Source organism: Zosterops lateralis (assembly GCF_965231275.1).
Source record: "Zosterops lateralis genome assembly, chromosome: 4".
In the NCBI taxonomy this organism is placed as follows: Eukaryota; Metazoa; Chordata; class Aves; order Passeriformes; family Zosteropidae; genus Zosterops; species Zosterops lateralis.
Genome location: NC_139765.1, coordinates 25,672,248 through 25,688,290, shown reverse-complemented (window position 1 = coordinate 25,688,290; position 16,043 = coordinate 25,672,248). Strand labels below are relative to the sequence as shown.

At 43.9% G+C, this 16,043-nt stretch overlaps 2 protein-coding genes across 3 annotated transcripts in view; one reads left to right on the top strand and one right to left on the bottom strand.

Annotated features, from left to right (window-relative positions):
• The window catches only part of ATF7IP (activating transcription factor 7 interacting protein), a 61,047-nt gene extending 55,279 nt beyond the window's left edge, over positions 1–5,768 (top strand). For both annotated transcript variants that reach the window (XM_083859735.1, XM_083859736.1), the window contains exon 15: positions 365–5,768. In XM_083859735.1, coding sequence (XP_083715861.1) covers positions 365–781 — 417 coding nt within the window. In that variant the 3' untranslated portion in view covers positions 782–5,768. The remainder of the gene's footprint in view (positions 1–364) is intronic.
• Positions 5,769–9,474: 3,706 nt separating this feature from the next.
• The window catches only part of PLBD1 (phospholipase B domain containing 1), a 37,642-nt gene continuing 31,073 nt past the window's right edge, over positions 9,475–16,043 (bottom strand). Inside the window, exons 9-11 of the mRNA XM_083859737.1 lie at positions 12,843–13,028; positions 11,072–11,178; positions 9,475–9,723 (exon numbers count right to left, since the gene is read on the bottom strand). Of these exons, the coding sequence (XP_083715863.1) occupies positions 9,556–9,723; positions 11,072–11,178; positions 12,843–13,028 (461 nt within the window). The 3' untranslated portion in view covers positions 9,475–9,555. The remainder of the gene's footprint in view (positions 9,724–11,071; positions 11,179–12,842; positions 13,029–16,043) is intronic.

The following is a 16,043-nucleotide window of genomic DNA, read 5'->3' as shown; positions in this document are numbered from 1 at the left end:
AAACGTAGATTGGCTCAAAGTCATGGTGAACCTGCTTGCTCAGTCCTGGTAAAGGGCACAGTGTTGAGTTCATACCCTCCTGACTGGGAAGCAAAGAAGATACAGGGAAATTACTGTAGCAAGGATCATTTGCACAACTAGGTTTTTATATGAGAATAACTTAAGAATTTATGGCATCCTTGGTCCCACCCCTTCTAATCATTTGCTGCTGCTGCCACCTTGCCTCTGCACACAGGACTGAGAGTTGTGATGGGTGGGTGATTGCAGGCTCATCTGTTTCCAGTTACCTGGGGAATGATGAATTAAAGCCTCCTTGCATTGCTGTAGATTTTGACCTTTCCCTTATTGCTCTTATGCTGCTTAGGAGCCACCACGCCCTATACATCCTGCCCCACTTCCAGAGGCACCACAGCCACCACGTCTGCCCCCCGAAGCTGCCAGCACTTCTCCACCTCAAAAACCACAGCTGAAACTGGCTCGGGTACAGAGCCAGAATGGGATTGTGCTGTCATGGAGCGTGATGGAGGTGGACCGGAGCTGTGCCACTGTGGACAGTTACCACCTGTATGCCTACCATGAGGACCCCAGTGCCACCATGCCCTCACAGTGGAAGAAGATTGGGGAGGTGAAGGCACTGCCACTGCCCATGGCATGCACTCTGACACAGTTCGTGTCTGGCAGCAAATACTACTTTGCAGTCCGGGCTAAGGATATCTATGGACGCTTTGGACCCTTCTGTGACCCCCAGTCCACAGATGTCATCTCTTCCCAGAGCAGTTAAACTAGAGATCTTTGGACCCTTTAAACCTATCCTGCTATCAAGAATTACCCGAGTTTTGGGAGGAGTTGATCCCATGCATGTAATTCACCTTTAAACCCACTCTGCAGGATTATTTTAGACAGTCGTGTGATACACTACATGAATTCAGAACCAAAAGAAAAATAAAGTCTGACCTGCAGCAAGAGAGCCTGTTTCTTCTGAATAGTTCATGTCATTGGCCGTTTGAAAATTTTGTTTTTCCTTCCACGACAGGTGTTCTACCTAGATACCTGCTATCCTTTATCCAAGAGCATCCTGAATGCCTGGGATTCTGCTTCAGAGTGGAAACAAAATAGTAAATTGCAGTTTGTCTGAAGTAAAACATACACATCTGTAATGTCTATTGAAACACCAACACAAGAGCAAGAATGATCTCCCTCTTCCCCCCAGCATTCTATGAGCAGGCTGTGACATGAAGTGTGATTCAAGGTCTCACTTTTTGTACTGGAGGCTTGAGTGGTCTGGTCTTACCTTACAAACTGTAATAAGCTCTCTGAGGGGAGGGAAGGGAACTTGAGTCTGGCCAGGAACCTGTGTAAATTTGGAGGTGGTAGGAAAAAAAAAGTAAATTATCCCACAACCTCCTACCTCTTCTAAGTAAGAATGCTCCTCTATTTTCACCATCCTCCCCTACTCACTCTGGGAGCCTTCCCAGATCAGATCTGAACTTGTAAAGACTGCATTCACACCTCTCTAGTTCAGACAGTTTCTCTGTCCCTCCCCTCATACATCCAGCCCTATTTTTTAGGTTTATTTTGTGCCTTAAAGAATAATTTCAGAAATAAAATGTAGCCAGAATACCTTGTGGTGTTCTTTTATTTGCTTGGAGTTATTTTTCCCTTTACCCTTCTAATCTTTTATCAGTGCTTCTCATTTTCCAGGCCTGCAGTAATTAATTAGTATTTCTGTAAAGACAAGAAAGCGTAACATCTGCTGATGGTGAATTTATTCTTATCTGCAGTATCATTCAACCCTTTCCCCACTGTAATTCCTGAGTAGTTGTTTTTGTCCTGTCAAGAATGTTGAGTATACAGACATTATTTTCCACCAGAGCCTTTCCTGGTTCTTTTGGGAAAGCTGTATGCTGCAATTCAGCCAAAGAAGAAACCCCCATGGTGCGGTGCCATGAAAGCTTCTACCTCTTTGCACTCGTTTGGATACTCAGTGAGTACAAAAGGAGATGGCTTCCTAGTGTGCTTCTCTCTCCCATCACCTGCCTGCCTCTGCAGAAAGCAAACACAGCCAAGGGGGTTTAGAAACTATTTTAGACACTGGCCTAAACCTTGTGAGTGATTGCAAATGTTAATAGATGCTTTCATGATGTTTCTGAGCTGAGAAAAGAAATTGGTGCATCTCCCCTGCTGTCCTTGACATGTTAAACTTGCTTTTTGCAGAACAAAGTTGTAATGCACCTGGACAAAAAAACAGATGCAAGGTTTTAATTTTGGCAATTGTCAGTTGCATTCCTGCCCAATAGAACCAAACTGTGGGTTTAGAGGGGAAAGAATATTTTCTAATCCACTTCACCATATAGCAAAACTGCAGAGCATGACATTTTTTCATTTCAGTGCTCTCTTTTTCAAAACCAACACGTTGAAGTGTGAAGCAAGATTAAAGAAGTGTCAGAGAGAAGTTAAATCCCTAAACAGGGCTGATGAAATATGCTTTGAGTTTATGGATTCTGTGTTGTTCCTTTTTTTAGAACCTTTACACTGAAAGTAATGGTAGTGTAGACCTATCTGGTTTACTGCACTGCTTCATGTAGCTGTTAGTGTCACTTCTCTCAGGTGAGTAATGGATATTCTCTGTATGGAAACTTGCATTTAAAAGTATAGCAGTTCTGTTGATTTGGGCAAGCAAAAATTCTGGCTAAATCCAAGTATCCTCAGAGAAGGTTCACACCATGTATGAACAATGTGTAGCCTTTCCTCTGAACTGCAGTTTTCCCTGTATTTCTGGTGCCAATTATCAAAAATGCCTTGAATTTTTCTGTGTTTAAGTAAATGTTTTATTTGCTTATTTCAAGGGATAATTATTTAATAATGCATTTAGTCTATTTATGGAATATTTATGGGTTCTTATAAAGAGTTCTGTAATAGACATTAGAACAGCTGTTTCCAGTTGATGGCTGTCAAGTCCTTGGGCAATTTTTAATGTGTCTTTGAGGTACCAAAGAGCTATTGGCCATATCAGTACTATGAAATTTTACTGCTTGAAAGTTAAAATAAACATGAGGATACAACCTAGAACTTACTTCATTTATTTAGTTGTGATTCCAGCCCAAACTATACATGAGCTTTGTTATAGCTTGAGCTTCCATTTAGATATCCCTTGTTCTTAGTTTTGTCTCCTTTGGGATAGGCAGGGGGTGCAATTAGAGTATTTTCTTTTCTCCAGTGGAGGTGTTAATAAGGATGGTCTGTCATTCCATTTGGAGGCTTTGTGCACTGCATCATTAGAGAAAGAACATTATTTTTTATTTACTAAAGGTTTAGTTCACTGAACTGACTGTAAAAACTGGCTTCTGTTAAGACAGATCCATTTCTGGTCTATGTGGCAGCAGTTCTGGGTTTTTGGAAGGATTTTCTGAGACACCCTTGTTGACTAAAGACATTGCAGCTTTGGGGTGAAAGATTACTTCCCTGTTGTTTTATTCCAGTAGGGCAGTTAAAGGTCTGATTTCAGTATCTTGAGCAAGTACTGGTGGAGAAGTATGTGATAAAGCATGGCTTAATTTTGAGGTGCCTAGTTTGCTGTGGAGACCTCCAAGGGAGCTAGTCCCTAAATCACTGATGCTCGGAGAACTATGCCAGTTTTGTGCAGTCACTGTCACTGTGGAGCAGATCTCTGCAGTGAGTTTGCTAACAGACACAAGTAGTGCTCAGTTCCTTCCCTCATGGCAGTTTTGCCCATGTAATCAAGTGGCTGATGGTTTTATTATCCTTTACCTCCCAGAGAGATTAAAACTATTGAGAAACTTTCTGCTAGCAACAATCAATCAGAAACAGTTTGTTTCATTTACAGATTTTATTTGAAAGTATTACCAAAATATTGCAACATTCAGTACACGTGTGTTAATACTGAACTTCTAGACTGGTCTCTTCATTAATGAAAAGTGTCAATTGCTGAAGCCTTCCAATAATCCACTTTTAAATGTGCTAAAAAAATTCCATATGGCTTTTAAAATGAAGTGTTTGGTTTGGTTTCTTCTCTGGACTTAATGCAAGTTTTTCCATCTTTCAATATCTTGGTGTAAAGTTGTTCCTAACTCTGTATCTGAATTCTGTGATCCTGTGTCCTGCTGCTGCCTCTGGGTACATGACATTTCAGCCATACTGCCTTGGACTGAGTTACCCGTGTTTTTGCAAACAGCATTGACTACACGTCTGTTTTCCATCCTCATTTACTTTCTGGTTTGTTTTAGGTTTGAGTTTTTTCTCTGTGTGATACAAGGGCATCTGGATGTCCAGGTTGAAAGTAATTTTAGTTCATCTATTTGGAAAGGAGCCCTGCTGTGGAGTGCTGATGACAAAATAGTGTTCTGCATTTCTCCTAGTTACAGCTTCACTGGCCTCTTTTATATTGCAGCACGGCTAAAAAACTTCATTGGATACAAAAACATAAATGCTAAGAGAGGGTAGACTGTAGGTATAGCATCTGTAATGTCTCCAGTGGCAGCTTCAGAAAACACAAGGATACAGAGCTCTCAGCCTGTAATTATTTCCATGCTCTGAGCAGCTTCCCTATGCATTGGTCTGACATTGCTCCTTGGAATTGTTTGTGCTGCCCTTGGCCATGTTAAACCATTGAGCATAAGCACTGAGACACCCATTCCCAAAGTTTTTAGCACAAGGCTCGAAACACCCATAGTGTTCTCCCTGTAAAATTAAGGAGTCTTACCCTGCTTCCTTTGAAAACAAAGGCAAAATGCCTCAGTCTTCACTGCGACCATGACTCAGCTCAGTGGTAGCATCTGAACATCATTTTGTACTGTAACATAAATAGCCACTTCAGCCCTTCCTTGATGCTGTCTTAAATGTACAGTCACTGTACATTTATAAGTAAAAACTGATATTATATGTAGGGATGAGTCACGTCTGTTCCTGAGGCAGTCAGTCCCCAGGATGAGTATTGAATACACTGTACAAAATCAAGTTGTGATTCTGCCTTCTTTTACACCCTTTGAGTATTCTCCTTTTGTCAAAAATACCTATGCAGATATTTTAAATAGAAGCTTGATATATTAAATATATATTTTTTTAATTTGTTGATTTGGGTAGGGGTGGGCACTGTATGAAAACACTGGAGGGAGAGGAGATCAAATGACACTAAGCCAGCCCTGCCATGCAGATCTATTTCCTTCCAAACACATTCTGAGAGGAGAAGGAAAAAATTAAGGATAGCTAGGAGAAAGCAAATCAATGAATTTTCCTTTTCATCCCTTTTAAGTTAAAAAAGACATCTTTGTCATTGTCATTAGGCAGGCTGAGCATTCTTTTCTTCTTCTCTTTTATATACATATACCTATATATATGTATAGATGTGTGCATATACGCACACATATATACACACACACACATATATATATATATATCTGTACTGCTGTCTTAAATTAATAGGGTATAGCTGTAAATAAGATAGCTGACTAGTAGTTGTTCAGGGATTCCTGTTCAGCTTTAGTAATTTATTTGCTAGCAGAAGTCAAATGTGCAAAATCTTTTGTTGAAAAACTCCATATCTCATTTCTTGTTTTGTTTTGCAGCTAGACTTGTAAATACAGAAGAAAAAAATGTAGGACTGATTTAATGTCCAACTTTACCTGGGGAGTTGCCAGCTTTCCCCATTTTTGTATGTACTGTAGATTAGTGTGTGTCTGTGTTAACTGTAGTGGGGTTTTGTCTGACAAGCCTGGAATTTATACTTTGAAATAAAACTACTGGGTTTTTAACATTTTGAGTCATCTGTGCTTAGTTCCTAACACCTCAGAAGGCAACTCTCAAAAAAGAGCCCAGACCCTGCTCCTCCTCTTCAGAGGCGTTGCCACCTTGCTCAAGTAACATTGAGCAGCAAAGGTTTGGCTCTTGGTCATTCCCAGGAAGTCGACTGCATGGTGCTGCCCTCACAGAAGCAAAAAAACAAAGCAATGCTGTAACTTCCAGCAAGGTGCCTTCCATGCATTTCTTGCAAAGCATGGACAGACAGAATAGTGACTTGCACATCCAAGTTGCTTCAAATGAATACAGGAATGGAAATCCAGTTGGTGGTGCTGATTTCCTTGCCCTCCAAGATATCAAGTTTGACCTCTGAAGCAATGGTCATTCTTTCAGCAAGAGGCTTTGGACAAAGTACTGGAATTTTTCAGAGCACCCTTCAAGCATGAGGGCCCACTCACCTGGCCAGGGAGCAACTGCTGTGCACAGCACGAAGTGCATCACTCAGGGATAATGAAATCAGGATTAATAAAAGCGTGATTCAGTGCAGGTATTATGAAGGGCTCTGCACCCCACTCAGCTGCTTCAAGGGCAGAAGCCAGGAACGCCACCAGGACAGATGTTGTGCAACTCATATGGGACCAATAAACAGCTGGACTAGAAGACAGTCTGGGAAAATCTGCCTCTTAGACCCAACTCTGATGCCAAATTGTAGAGAACTCAAAGTACTTAGAACATGGAGTTATGACATGCCTACTCTGAGTTAGTGCTGAGCCTGTACTTCAAGGGCATATAATTAATTTGTGATGGTAATAATTAGTTTCCATGTGCTTGCTAAAATTTGCTTCAAGTCACTGACCAAAAGATGATGGACTCTTGTGAAGTGATGCCTCAGCACAATCCCACTTGAAAGTCCTGAGTTTCTCAAACTGCCTATTTAGACTAAGAGCATATGTACTGCACATAGTGCAGAACCTATGTTTTATCATCAAATACAGCATAACAACTCTGCTCAAGCACTGCTGTAATTGAGGTTTCTGCTGAAGAAAAGCAAGATGAGAACGTGAACATGCAGAACACTCACTCTGCTGCAGGGTAGCTCTGGTACACATTCCATGGTAGGTAAGGAAGTAAGTGCTACACCCCCAGAGCAGAATGTACAAACAGTGAAGTGCATTTCTGCACACCACTGATGCTTCTGCTAAGGAAACTGAAAGGACCCCAGCAGTCGGCTGGGAAGCAAATCTGAGCCAGCAGCACAGCACCAGGAGACCGCCAAAGAAGTGCTGTGCAGCCTGGCCTGGACAGGCACTGCTAAGACCTTGCCCAGGTGTCTCCTGCTACAGAGAGAGGATGCTGTGACAGACTGGCCCCTGTTAAGAGTTGAGGCTGTGCAGAGTATGACCACTAGAACCAGGAGGGGTGAGTTTGCTACGGAGTTTCAGAAAAGGAGAATGGTAAAGCATGTGAAAGCTTGCATTATATGTGACAATTTTGATAGTTCTGCTGAGTCATGTCCTCTAGGCATTGACTGAAGAGAAATTTTCATTATGGCAAGAGAAATTTATCACAACCACTTCCATCCCCACAAACTAAGTCTCAAACCTGGAAAGCTGAAGTTAAAGTGTTAGAAGCCACAAGACTTGGAAAAACCTGGAAGCAGGGTATGAAAGAGGTGGCAACTTCTGCACAAATCCTCTGCTTAGAGCATACCTTCTATTTTTATTCCAAGTGGGATCTGCAGAGGGAAATAAGATACTCAAAAAGACCTTTAAACTTCATGTAGCTGTCAGTTCTTTTGCACCTGCCTACAGGGCCATGAATCCCTATCAAAGCCTCCTCTGGTCACTAATGAAGCTGTGCAGGGACGAGGAGCTAGACCCAGCTGGCCTGGCAACAAAGAGAGCACAAAGTACAGCACAGCAAAAGGAATGCAGCAGCCTTTAGCAGCACAACCAAAGGCAAAAGCAATAATCACAGTCACAGAGATTGGAGTCCAAAGGCTCACAAAGTCCTATTGGTGTAAATATTTAATTACAGAAAGGGACTCTTATAGTAGAGCTCTGTTTTCCCACAACTGAGGGTTGGAGCACAAAGCACGTCATACCTCAGGGTAGGAAGCTCAAGGTGAGAGGAGGGCAGAGCTGCCATTTCCAGGCATATTTTGTCATGTCATGGGCACATCAGAGGTGCCACACAGCTCCACTTCCTGCAGGTGGAAGCATCTAGCTGTGTCCTGGGTAAAATCACTGTTCACTGCAGTCATCCATTGGCAATTTCCTGGGGAAATTGCAATTTCCTGGGGACCAACTTTTAAACAGTACTTCTCAATTTGCATTTTTATATAAAACTGTGTGAAAAAGCAGTAAATACATCCTGCAATGTTGCTGTGTTGTCTAGGAGTGACAATGAAGTCAAGCCATCCTCCAGCCCCTCTGTACTTCCAGTTTCAAACAAGCAGCTGATTCTTGGTCCTCTGCTGCCAGCTCAGATCCTTGCACTGCTCTTCATGACCAAACTCCATTCCTTAAGCGTCCACCTCAACGCCTGCTGCAGCCTGTTCAATCCAGGTCAATTCAATCCAACCTGTGGCAGTGGCTCTACCACCACATGAAGGAGGTCTGTGCACACAGCATCTCACACCTACCTCAGCAAACAAATCATTTCAAACCCTTCATGGATTTTTCATCGTCAACAACAGTAACTTCTGGTCTCCCTCTTCCCTTGGCAAAAATCACCCTTACCACGACAGCCAAATACTTAGGTAGAACCTCACCCATGTTGCCATAACTTGCTCACTTCCCCATCACACATGCTAAACTCTAGAGGCTTCATTAAAACCTCACACTGCTCATCATTCTTCACCTTCATAACACAGGCAGTTCTGTGCACTGTTTAGCTTGGACCTTCAAGGACATGAGGAAAGAGCTGTTTATTTTGTTTTACTTAATTACACATGGAATATCTAGCACAAAACAGCCCAGTGACTCAACTCCTTGGTGTAAACACAGGTAACTAAGAGTAATGTGCACAGCCCTGGCCCTCACAGCCATCTATTTCACTGTCACATTCCCCTGCCACAGCTGAGAGAGCAGGTAAAGATGGCACTGACCAACTGCATGGGCTGATCTATTCCAAGAGATCCCTTGTACGAGATCCATTGCATTACATTTCCATCCCTGTAGCCTGGGGTGGGGGCAATTCCAAAGCATCAGGCTGCTTCCCTTCATCCTCTTTTGCAGCCTGACATTGTGAGCTGCTTCCTTCCACACAAAGGAAGTCTTGACAATGACAATGAAAGCCACATCCTGTATAGAACAGACTGATCCTGCCATGGAGAACACACACTTGATGGGAAGCAACTTGCAGCACACTACTCAGACAAAAAGCAGACATCAAGCCAGCACTGAGGTAAGGCCATCATGGCCCAAAACAGCCACCTGGCTCGGCCCAGTCCTGGAGACAGGTGCCCTGTTGCTACTAGAAACAGATGGGTCTCACTGGTGGCATTGCTCCTCACTCCTGCTCTGGGAACAGCTGTGAGGATGGCTCAGATCAACAGAAAGCTGTGCCACCTGCTTCTCATCAATCCTAATCAAAGGAAGGGCCAACCAAACAGCTCAGAAGAAAGGAACGTGCTTTGGATTGCAGAAAAGCAGTCAATATCAGTACAAAGTGCCTAGCAGGCAGGACATGGGAAGGCAGGTACAAGGCACAGGGATGTGGACATCTAGGTCAATTTATTTCACAAGAAATAAAATTTCCATTTAAAAAAAAATCCACTTGTGGCAATTGATGCTCGTTTTACAGGATCGGCCTCATGGTGACAAAATTGAAGTTGTATGACTCCGGCAGGCCTTGGTGCCGCGTGCGGTTGAACCGTCTCCAGCTGAAGACGGGGAGACCACCCTGCACTGGAGGGCCATTGATGGCGGAGGCTGTCAAGGCTGCAGCCAGCCTGAAATCTGATACCTGGAACAAAGCACAGGAACCCAGGGCAAAAGGGCAGTGTGAGGGTTGACACATTGCCATCCCAGACAGCAGGAACAGCTCTGTGGGATTTGATAATAAGGTGAGGGAAGTGAGCAGAGGGAAACATACACAGGCAGCAATTCCTCCCCTGCGCAGAGGCATCTCCAGTTATGCAGCACCCAGTGCTGGAGGGCACCAGCAAACCACAAAGTCCACACTTGCTGTCTAGCCCTTGCACTAGCCAGATTGAAAGAGCCAGAGCATTGGCCCTCAGGACAACCCTCCCTGGTTTCATGGGGCTGCAGCAGGCCAGATGAGGGGGTCTGCCCTAAGCTCTGCTGCATGTTGAGCACTTGGGCCATCCCCTGGGTCATGTCAAGGCAATTTGGGAATGGAGAAATGCAGCACAGAGTTAATACTGCTACTCAGGCTCTGCACTGTTCCTTCATTGTTTCCAAAAAGGTCTCCTGTCTGCTCCATCTTGCCAAACTCAAACAATAAATTTGTCTGTAGAGTTTATAACTAGAAGAAGTTTGGCCTGTGCTTTGGGTTCTTTCAATGCCCCTCTTAGGTTCCCTGTTTCACCTCCAGCCCAGCCCATTCCCCTTGCCTAACTGCTGGCTAAGGCACTGCAGATGCACTGACCACTCCCTTACCAGACTCCTCTACAAAGCCATTTTCTGCATTCTTCTTGTATTACCTAGCTCTGGGAGCACAACAGGGCTGCACAGCTGCTTACTTGGGCATTGCTCTTCACAGTGAAAATACCATATAACCTGCCTAAAACAAATGCCACTTTCTCCAGGACAGTGGGTCTAAGGACTTTCCCACACCCTCCTAAAATGCAAAGTGATCTCCACTGAACTTTTCAGAAAGCAATTTTGCAGAGAGAGGTGTCTTACTAGAGAGCCAGGCTGTTGTAAATGTAAACCTAAAGTGAGACTGCAACCACATTCCTGTGGGCTCTGGGAGGCACCCACAGAGTCCTCATGAACAGGAGGCTGAGACAACAGTCTCTTTCCCTGATCGAGCTGAAGACTCATTTCCTGCTGTAAGGCTTTGAGGTTTAACCCCTGAATACCACAAGCTCCCACGGAAGTAGTTGTTTCATACACCTCTCCCTGTATCCTCTGCCACTATGCCAGGACTAATGCCAGGGACAGAAAATGAGACTCTGCAGAAAATTCCCATCTGAGGAGGTACCCAAGCACTGGGACAGCATGAAAAGAAGGAACAGACATGCCTGGCCATGCTTGCCCTGGTGCAGAGAAACATGCTACAGGTCCGACAGAAGCACAAACAGGCTGCAGCAAACATTCAGCAGATGTTGAAATTGAGGTAATTTTACCTTGGAGTCATAGCAGCCTGCAGGCACTGGTAAAGAAGGATTCAGGTCTTCCCGGCAGCAAATGGTGTTGCAAGGATTGTGTTCAGCATAAGGATCATGCTGATAGTCTGGGGTGAAATGTGGTGGGAAGGGCAGAAGAAAAGAAAAAAAAGTTAGCCCCCTCACAAAAAGCTGATGTCAAGTACTAGAGCCACTAAAAGGTGAGTTACTGCACTCTGTCACATTGCTTTTGTGCTTCTCCCTAGGTACCAGCTACAGGTCAGCACTCAGGACATTAAGTAGACAAGCTCCTAATTCAAGACCATACAGCTACTTCTGCATCCCAGGGGCACCACTGCCAACCTCTAACCACAAATATCTGCAATTCCACCTGATGAAATTCCACATGACGAAAGCTTGCAGAAACTTTATCAGGAGAGAAATGGAAGTAGCAGGTTGTGGGGGTGAAGGGGGGGTTGGGAGAGGGGGAAATGCAGCAATGAGAGCCTTTGTTTTCGTGTTCTGGATTAAAATAAGTGTCAAGGAGCAAAACCTTTGAACACCTACTGCAGTAGCTGCAAGCCAGGAGGGGAAGGAAGGTGGTGAGCTCAGCATCTATGATCATGCTGCAACTCACAGCCCAGACAGGAACAATACCCCACCCAGGGAGAGGCCTCCCAAACCTCAAGCCCAGTAATAAGCAAGCTTCCTATAATTGGGAACAAAAATATACATCTAAAGCTATCAGTACTTCGAGATGGGCTTAGCCAGAAGTTAATTAAACTGGGTTTAATCCAGTTAAGGAGAACCCTGGTCAGGAGAAAACAGTCTTACCCACTCTCCTGGTTCAATCCCCGCTGGCAATTAAGTAGCACACAACTGTTCATCCACATCCCTCCAAACCCCACCCCTCATGGGATGGGGAAAAGAATCGGAAAATGGTAAAAACCATGGGTTGAGATTACAACAATTTCAATAACTGAATTGTTAATAATAAAAATTTAAAAGGAGAGGGAGGGCAAGAGAAGTAAACCCTGAGAGAAACAAGTGACTGACAATACAATTGCAACATGTGCTGACCAGTGCAATGCCCATCCTTGTGCAGTGATCAGCCCCTTCCAGCCAATTCCCACAGTTTACGCAATAAGCATGAGGTTTAGTGGTATGGAATATCATTCGTATGGCCACTTCAGGTCAGATGTCCTGGCCATGCTCTACCAGCTTCTTGTGTACCTGCTCGCTGGCAGAGCATGGGAAACTGAAAAGTCCTTGACTTATCAACAACTAAAACAACAGAGTTTAAGTAATACTTAAACTATCAACATTACTGTCATAATAAATCCAAAACACACTACTGTATTAACCACTAAGAAAATTAACTCTATGCCACTTGAAAAAGACCATTTACCTGAACATGGCAAAAGACATTAAGTTTTACATTAAATTCTCAGGTCTGATCACATCTAACTGTAGCTTAGGATTTAAGGCTTTCAAGATTGACAGGCTGTAGATGTATTAGGTAACAGCGGTCCATGAAGTCTCTTGGAGTCAGAAGCTTTCTCGAAAAGTCAAGTAACAAGCCAAAGGGGCCTTGTTCTTGATAGAGCAATTTTAGCCCAGTTTCTTACCTACAAAGTATGCTTTTGTTACCTTTTTTGCTTTGAGTGTATTCTGCACTTAGGACAATATAACTGATCCGTATGTGAAGCTGCAGCTTCCCACTATAACCCAAGAAATAAAAGTAACACTACTTATTAAGATCAGCTCCACAGCGCATGAACACGTGTCTTACTGTTGTATCTCATGATGTACTTCATGCTTTCCAAGTTGGTCACCTTGCCCTGGTCTCGACGGAAGATTTTTGCTCTTGGAGCAAGCTCATAGGAGAAATCCATGCCATACTTGACAACGTATGATGCATACCCACTGAGATTGTAAATCTTTTCATGGAAAGGGATATTGTATGAAGGCCAGTAACCTGCCAGAGACAAATCTGTTAATCACTTGGAAAAGCTGGATGCTCTTGCTTGTATCAGAAAACTAAATAATTTTCCATGTTGCATTGCCTTAATAGCATGTCTAGGAACAACATAGAAAACTGGTTTGAGCACAGTAAGGCAACAGTCACTGGCACGACCAGGGTTGACTCCCAGTGTAACACTACTGGAGACTGTGCATGCCCAGGCAACTCGCCCCCAGACTTCCACCCTCAGGACTCATCCTGCAAAACAGCTAAGATCAGACATGCAGGAGCCTAAACATGCAGCATGGCCACAGCCCTGTTGCAGAGGTTTCCCTGATGAACCTCAAAGGACTGCAAGATCATTTACCTTCACCAAACTTCACAATGAGAGGCCTGAAGCCTGTCTGGTTTTGCCCCCTTCCCAGCTCAGCAAAGCAGAACAACACCCCATGATGAGGTGTCAGGAAGGGACTGACACACACAAACACATGAAGACCACAGAGCTACTTGGGGTGAACAGGAGGCAGGCCACCACACACATACTTTGTGCAGTGGGGGTTACACACAGTGATAAAGAAAGATGGGGGATTGCTGCACATTTGCCAGTAGCTGCCTTTGAAGGTTAAGAAGTGATTGATCAGCAGAGCAGAGCCTTACTCTAACTTTTCCAAAAGCAATCCTGCAGTTCTGTTAACTCTGAAGAGCAAAGGATGCCAGGCAGGATTCTGGAGAAGAATTTTAGGTAGGTGACATAAAACTGCCTGAAAGAAGACCACTGTGGAAAGGTCTTGTAAAGAGCCAGGAGACCTTCCAGGTCAGAATGTGGGTACGGCAAGTCCTGGAATAAGCAATAGATATCTATCTAATAATATCTCAATAGATATCTATACCTTAACATCTATTTTTTTCTTTTTTTTAGGCAGCAAGTATGTAACATGAGCTAGGCCCAAGAGTAGCACATTTTCAAGTTGTATCCAAAGCACCAACATTCCCTGTTGTTCATTCTCAAGTCACACACATCAGGATTTAGCTTAGAGATTTACTATCTAGGCACTGCTAAATGCAGGCCTCCACATATTAAGATCAGCCCAGCACAGTGTGAGGAGTCTGGTGTAAGAAGCTCAAGAAAATCAACTGGAACTCACTGGGAGCAAAAGGCACAAACACAAACCAAAAGACACGCAGATAGCATAAGCACTGGAACACTGTCTGAGTGGAGGCCTCACTAGCAGTACCCAAGCTGCCTAGGATAGGAAAGACTGGAATACCTTGTCTGCTGGCATTCGCTTACATGACTTAAAGCCTTCCTGAAGGAAACAGGTTGTGTACAGGCTACATTGTAATACAGGCATCCTCCAGAAATGAGCAACTTGTCAGCCTCTAACAACACAGGCCAGAGGATACGGATACATCAGCTTCCAAACCAGTAAAGTTTAGCTGTGATTCCAAAAGGAACTATTGTCTCACATGAATACAGTGCGTAATATGACCCCTTTCTCCTACCTTTGAAAAACTTTGTTAAAATTGCTAAAACAGAGGAAGCTATTGAAGTTCTCCTCCAGCAAGAGGTCTTCTGTCTGTTGGGCTCTGCAAGACTCTAAACCCCATGCAGAGAGTGCAGCAGTCAATCTAAGTCAGGCTTTACCCAAGGGCTGCTATAAGCCAGTGAAACCTGGCAGGGTGAACAGTGACAAAAAGCAAGTCAAGAGAGACTGTGAGGTTGAAAGGAAGGGATGACATGAAGGCAACAAAAAATCCCTGAATCAAAATGCTTTCCTCCTCTGTCCCTTGAGAGCAAAAGGTATCAGCAATATCAAGAGACAGAGCAATAAGAATATTGTACATGTGGTGGAAGCCACTCAGATCCCAGGTTTTGCTCTGATGTGCTGCTTTTGATGTATTACTCATTCATCATCAAGAAACATGAACAGCCTACTTCTGTGACATATTCCTTCACTCGAGATCGTGTTGCTGTCTTGGTTACGTACATAACCCCAGACAGTTGCCCTCTCTCACATTTAGAAATCACCTAAAGGATTTCTCAGTTTTCTTTGTCAATATACAGAAAGCACCTGGACATCTTTGCCTGGAAAGGGCAACGTAAGAGATGCCTGGTTTTGAGAACTCATCTGCACTGGCCTAAAAAACAAGATGGCAGAAGCCATAAAGAAAAAAAATCTTTCAATTTCTAAACCTGTATAAGAAAATGCTTCATTTTTCCTCAGTACAAGGCTTACCACAGTAATACCTGCCTTTGTTCACCACAGATTTCAATTCTCATTCTCTGTTGTTTCTAGGTTTATGCTTCTAAGAGACTTAAAAAGCCAATGCTGGTGGCAAACTCATTCTGACCAAATGGCAATTATGAAGTGTGCCAGGGTCAGCTATTCAACAAAGACTTTAAGCCAGCACTACTCTTGAGAAAGATAAAACTCCGTTACCTGAGCTGCTCCAAGCACCTGGGAACAAGGCAGGGGCCTTGATGGGACTTGTCTGGTGTTCTGCACAGCATGGAGGAGTTCAGATCTGCTGCTTACAGCAGATGAGGTCTCCAAAAATGCACTTTGGTAGTGCTTAGCCCACCGTGTGTGTTGAAGGCTATCCTCCTAATGTTTAAAGTCCCAGAGACTGACTGCTCTGTTATCCAATATGCACAAGGTACATCTAGATACCTGGGAAAAGGCATACTGTAGGTGTGAAGTAATGTGTAGCCTCTAATACATGCTGCTACCTTTGAGAACAGAGCAGCTACAACATCTCAGAGGGAAGAAGTCACTGTGTCCCCAAGCCCAGGAGTTGGGCTCAGTCCTACAGAGAATACCACACTGCTCCAAAATCATTGCTGAAAAGGAACTCAGGGTACCTGCCAAGCCTGGCCTCTCTGCACAGGTATAGCACTGCCATGATGGGATTGCAATGTTTCCAGTGCCAGAGCTAGAATGTCTCTATCAGCTTCTTTGTCTGCACCCCACACACAATAGAGCATTGAGAAGCCCAAGGCAAAGGAAGCCAAAAGATACAGAGATACCT